The sequence below is a fragment of the Rhinichthys klamathensis genome, unplaced genomic scaffold, assembly GCF_029890125.1.
Source record: "Rhinichthys klamathensis goyatoka isolate OS25496 unplaced genomic scaffold, OSU_Roscu_1.1 h1tg000046l_1, whole genome shotgun sequence".
In the NCBI taxonomy this organism is placed as follows: Eukaryota; Metazoa; Chordata; class Actinopteri; order Cypriniformes; family Leuciscidae; genus Rhinichthys; species Rhinichthys klamathensis.
In genome coordinates, this window is record NW_026606593.1 from 2,496,239 (window position 1) to 2,501,521 (window position 5,283).

Here is a 5,283-nt window from a genome sequence, read left to right on the forward strand (position 1 = left end):
CTCGAACTCCACTGGGACTCCCGCGTCAATGGATGGTACAGCCACTCGCACACCTGGTCAAACGGGCTTCCCTCAGCTCTGATGTTGTAGAAAGTACACAAACACAAAGATGAAGATGAAAGCCAGTCTTTAATAAATCCACACGTGACGTATAGCATAAAGCAGCACAAAGAGAGCAGCATTAAAACACATCTAGACACAGACGAGACAACACAGCAATGAACAGAAACAGGAACTTTGGTACACATGCAAACAAGGATAATTAAAGGGGTCATATAATGGTACATGCACTTTTACAAGTTGATTGTACTGAAATGTGTGTTGGCAGTGCCTGTACACAACCATCATCTAATGATAAAAATCAATCCAGTGTTTTTGTTTTAATCTCCTTATAGGTTTTCCCCTGCCTCAAATTGAGCCGTTCGTTTTTGTGACGTCAATAAAACGGACGCCCCTCCCGCGATTGTTGATTGACAGGAGTCAGCACAGGAGTTTCAACACAGACCCGCCCTCGCTCGTGAGAGCTGTCAATCATAGTCTGCGCGGACCGGCGTGGTCATTGTTGATATGCTGGAGCACTGTCTATGAGCAGAATGGCGTCTAAGCGATTGTGGTGTTCTGTTCTTGGGTGTAATAACGAACACAGCAGTCATTTTAATGTTCCTAAATCCGAACCGCTGAAGACGCAGTGGCTGAGTTTGTTTTCGAAGGGAATATTCCCCACGAGCAACGTCAATGCTCTCATGTTTGCGCGAATCATTTCTCAGTGGACTGCTTTATAAACGAGGATCAGTGTAAAGCTGGTTTTGCTGAGAAGCTGCACCTGAATAAAGGATCGGTACCAGCTATTCGTGTTCCTGCTGAACCTTCAGAAGAACTAAAGTGAGTGTAACGTTTTATTAATCTTTATATTAATATTTATATAATCTTTGCAAATCGCCAGCTGCACGCTTCACGATAAATGCGTCGGTTTACACTCAGGGTACATTACGGCATGTTTTCTATGTACAACGTTCTCAATATAATTCATAATCCCACGTTTATAATGAACAACGCGTGGTTATTGTGTTATTGTGTTACAAACGGTGTACACAGAACAGAGAGGCGGGGTGAGCAAAACTCATTATCATTTAAAGTCATATGCCCTGAAACGGCGTGCTCAAAACAGAGCTGTTTTTGACCAGGTAAAATAAGTGTTTTCTTACAATACTAATGAGAATTTTTAATTAAAGTATATTACAAACTTTTAATTTAGACCCTAAAGAATCATATTAGCTTGTACAAAAATGGCATTATATGACCCCTTTAAAGACACACACCTAAACTGAATGAAAACTAATCTGAAACAATGACAGCAGACTCCACCATGGAAACATTGCAAACTGAAAACAAAGTCCAGTGGGATAGATAGACTGCACACAATATTATAAATAGTAATGTCGATATATAAAAAAGCACTGTTAAAATAAGGTAACATTGGATTTTTTTCTATTATACTGTATTATAGTATATAGGCCTATATACAGTATATGTACAGTATAAATAATTATCATCTCACACATTGTTAATCTGAATTCAGAGGGGGTTTTTTTCGCAACAGGACGTTTTCTATGCATAATGTGAACTATAATAACAACATATATGATATATCTTATACCTTTCCAGCAATATGGAAGCAAAATGACCAAACATAAAACATGAACTTCACAGCCATGTTATCTTTGCAAGCAGAGACTTAGTTTAATCAGTCTTTCTTTTTATTATATAATTAGCATCAAACAAACAATATAGTTCTTATTCACAGTGATTAAATATTATTAAAATAAAATATTGAAAAATGAAATACAACCACCAAATAGGTGGCGATATATTTACCAAGTATCGCCATTAAACAAAAGAAGAAGAAAGTAGAATGGCGCGCTTTCGTCCATTTCCATGGTGACTCGTCGATTCCTGTTGTGACTTGTGAGTTAACCGTGAACAACATACTCTAGGTTACGTTAGCTGATGTTACTCCCGTTCGAGTGTTTAGAACCAGCATACCTCGAGTAAGCCAGGTTTGGTTTATTAAACCAAGAGTTCAGTGTATGTTTGACGGCATAACCTTGCTTTCTTCAGCGGCAGCGCAAATGCATATTTGAATGTACGCTGTGATCGTAGCCTATAGCTATTAGCTGCTAGCTTACTTGTCAAATGTTTAATAGACACAGCTTAGTCGTTAAAGTAAGATCGTGTGTTTGTTTGAATCGAGATCGCGATCTTTTAATTAATCGTGCTGCTGCTATACAATATGTGTCTCAGTCTCTTTTCAGGCTAGACATCATTATTACAAAGAGTTTACATTAAATGCGATTAAACCTGTGTAATTTCAGATAGGCTACGTAAACGCAGTTTACGTAACAAACGTAATCCACATCAAATTTTCAGTTACGCATAAGCCCCGCCCACAGAGTGACGATGGCCAGTGACGCTGAGCCTGCATTGGAATGCATTATAGAACGTGACGTCACAATCGCGGGTCAATTAAAGCACACTTTCGCACATTCTCTTCATACTTTGCTGACAATTTTCTACTGGCATTTATTGCAGCATAGTTATTTAGCATTTGAAAATGGGATCACACTTTTCTTGTGTTAAATGTGTAGATGTTTCTGACAGTGTGGACAATTTACACAAAAAGGAGAAAGGCAAGAGGAAGGCAAAAACCAATAAGACCAGCTCAAGTCAAGGTAAGAAAGAGGACCAGACATGTCAATGTTATTGGTATATGTAGAATATGTAAAGTTCTGTTTTTAAAGTCTTATAGATAATAATAATGCTTAACTATTAATTGAAAACTTTTACTAGAGAACCAGTAACATAATTATACTTGACATAGAATGTAAACTACACACCTTTGATGACAAATGCGTGAATGCCTTTAACAGACATTCAAATGTATTACCTTCGTATTACCTCAAATTTTATTGAAGGTGAAATTGCTCTCGAATTATAATTATGCCGCATGACGTTTGCCCAGTAGGCCAAATTCATTGTCTGAAAATGAAGATGTTGTGCTAATCAGATGGCAAATTAATGAATTCTACATTTGCATGTATGGTTACCAAGCAACATCTGGATGGCCCAATTAAAATTTACACACACACACACACACAACTAAATGAAACTTAATGCAGGGGTCTAGGTGTATGTTTTGAAATTTGAACTATTTTTAATTTGACACTTAAACAGAACAGAACATTTCTGCCTGTGCTCACTTACCGACAACTGAGAAAGCAGAATGCACGAACTAGACCTGTGTGAATGCCCCAAAAACTCGCTTCATAATTTACAGCAAGCTTAGTTGCAGCAATATTAGTGTCTAGTAATGAATACGGTTATGCAATCTTTTATTAATAGTATTTCATTAAAACCAACTCTTGGTTATATCATTTCCCTCTTTAGATCAGACTTCTCAGCATGTCACCAGTACCAGTGAGGCTGAAGTCCTCAGCGTTGCAGAGGAACCTGGTCATGCTGAAGTCGATGACGAGTGGAGTGACGACACCTTCCAGGACTTATTCGGAGATTCGTCGGAATGGGGTGCCGACGTCCTCAACTCTTTGAGCTGTTTCTTGAGTGTTGACGTCCTCCAAGCTACAGTCAGTGCCACATCTGACTATAGAGTTCCAGTCCGAGATGTGGCCTCTTATAGAGCCAATATCCCTCGAGTTCCAGTCCAAGATGTGGCCTACTATAGGGCCAACGTCCCTCGAGTTCCAGTCCAAGATGTGGCAGACTGCAGTGTGGACGTCCCTCAAGTCCCAGTCAGCACCACATCAGCTCCAGGCTTGGATGTGGCTGACTGTTGTGTTGATGTCCCTCGCGTTCCAGTCCAAGATGTGGCAGACTGCAGTGTGGACGTCCCCCAAGTCCCAGTCAGCACCACATCAGCTCACTGTGATGAGGCTGACTGCTGTATTGATGTCCCTCAAATTCCCATCTGTGTAGGCCGGTGCCGGTATCAAGTTTTCAGGCCGTACATCCCAGTCAGCACCACATCAGCTCCAGGCTTGGATGTGGCTGACTATTGTGTTGATGTACCTCGAGTTCCAGTCCGAGATGTGGCAGACTGCAGTGTGGACGTCCCCCAAGTCCCAGTCAGCAACACATCAGCTCACTGTGATGAGGCTGACTGCTGTATTGATGTCCCTCAAATTCCAATCTGTGTAGGCCGGTGCCGGTATCAAGTTTTCAAGCTGCGATTAACTGATTGAGCTTTTATCAAGGTATACGGTATTATCACAATATTTTAATTGCACAAGAGAAACGGATGGATTGGGGAGATGTTAAAAAAAAAAACTTGCATCACAATAGGTGTAATTGTGATTGTCAAAACATTTGGTAACTTAACAGAATTTTATTAAGTTTAGTGACATGTTACAATGTTTACATGGTAGCCTACAATGACATACGTGTTTTGCTACAGACTGTAGTGTCAACGTCCCCCATGTCGGACCGACAGGGGACACTGTATCACCTCAGTTGAAGCAATGAGATTATTAGTAAATTCACTGTCATGACTCCAACATAACACAATGCAGACAAACTTGTGTTGTGATATTATATCTGTCTTTACTCATGTCAACTCCTCCTATTTTTCTTTTAACAGACGTCGGTTTCTGCAGCTATGAAATCGGCAGGATGCTCGGTGAGGAAGCGTTTATGCTGGGATTCGCTTGAGAGATGGCCTTAAGGTATCACACTTGTCTCACTCTCCTTAGTGTATCTTATGTTCACTACTTAGGGCAAATCTGTTTAAATTGTTAGACATGCTCTACATGCTTAGAATTTAAATTCATGAAACTGAACATGTCTATTCAAGGATAATGACTGAAATATAAACTCTGCACACACATTGTAACTAATTCTAACAAAAATCAATTTTGTGTTTTGTTGATCAGGTGGCGCTGAAATTCGCTGATAACGTGGGTATAGATTCATTGGATCGACATTGTAAGTACTCTGTTTCTCTTAGTCCATTTTTTCATAGAGACAAACGGCTATTGTCAGTAGTTTAGTAGTGTTCTACATCTTTTCTCCATGTAAGATCATTAGAATTGTCTTTCTTCTAGGAGGGTAATCCTGAACCCGTTCCACAGGAGATCGGTCTGCTAATTCTTGCAAACAAAGGCCCCAGGGTTCCCTAGATCATCCAGCTTCTGGCGAAATCCTGACCAATGCGGGATAAACGTCCTTTTCTGGTATGTATTATTCCTCAGAGCTGTAATGTGGGTCTCAAAC

General features: G+C 40.0%; 1 protein-coding gene across 1 annotated transcript; it reads left to right on the forward strand.

The window, feature by feature from the left end:
- Positions 1-2,574: 2,574 nt before the first annotated feature.
- Positions 2,575-4,513, forward strand: LOC130082515 (uncharacterized). Its single transcript, XM_056247382.1, has 3 exons — positions 2,575-2,729; positions 3,445-4,050; positions 4,096-4,513. The coding sequence occupies exons 1-3, from the start codon at positions 2,612-2,614 to the stop codon at positions 4,254-4,256; spliced, it is 885 nt and encodes a 294-aa protein (XP_056103357.1). The 5' UTR covers positions 2,575-2,611; the 3' UTR covers positions 4,257-4,513.
- The last annotated feature ends 770 nt before the right edge of the window (positions 4,514-5,283 follow it).

Excerpts from the sequence above, each read along its gene's own strand:
- LOC130082515 (XM_056247382.1), top strand. The coding sequence starts at position 2,612 with ATGGGATCACACTTTTCTTGTGTTAAATGTGTAGATGTTTCTGACAGT. Across the intron at positions 2,730-3,444 it reads TAAGACCAGCTCAAGTCAAG|ATCAGACTTCTCAGCATGTC; the intron begins GTAAGAAAGAGG and ends TTCCCTCTTTAG. Across the intron at positions 4,051-4,095 it reads CAGCACCACATCAGCTCCAG|TCCGAGATGTGGCAGACTGC; the intron begins GCTTGGATGTGG and ends CTCGAGTTCCAG.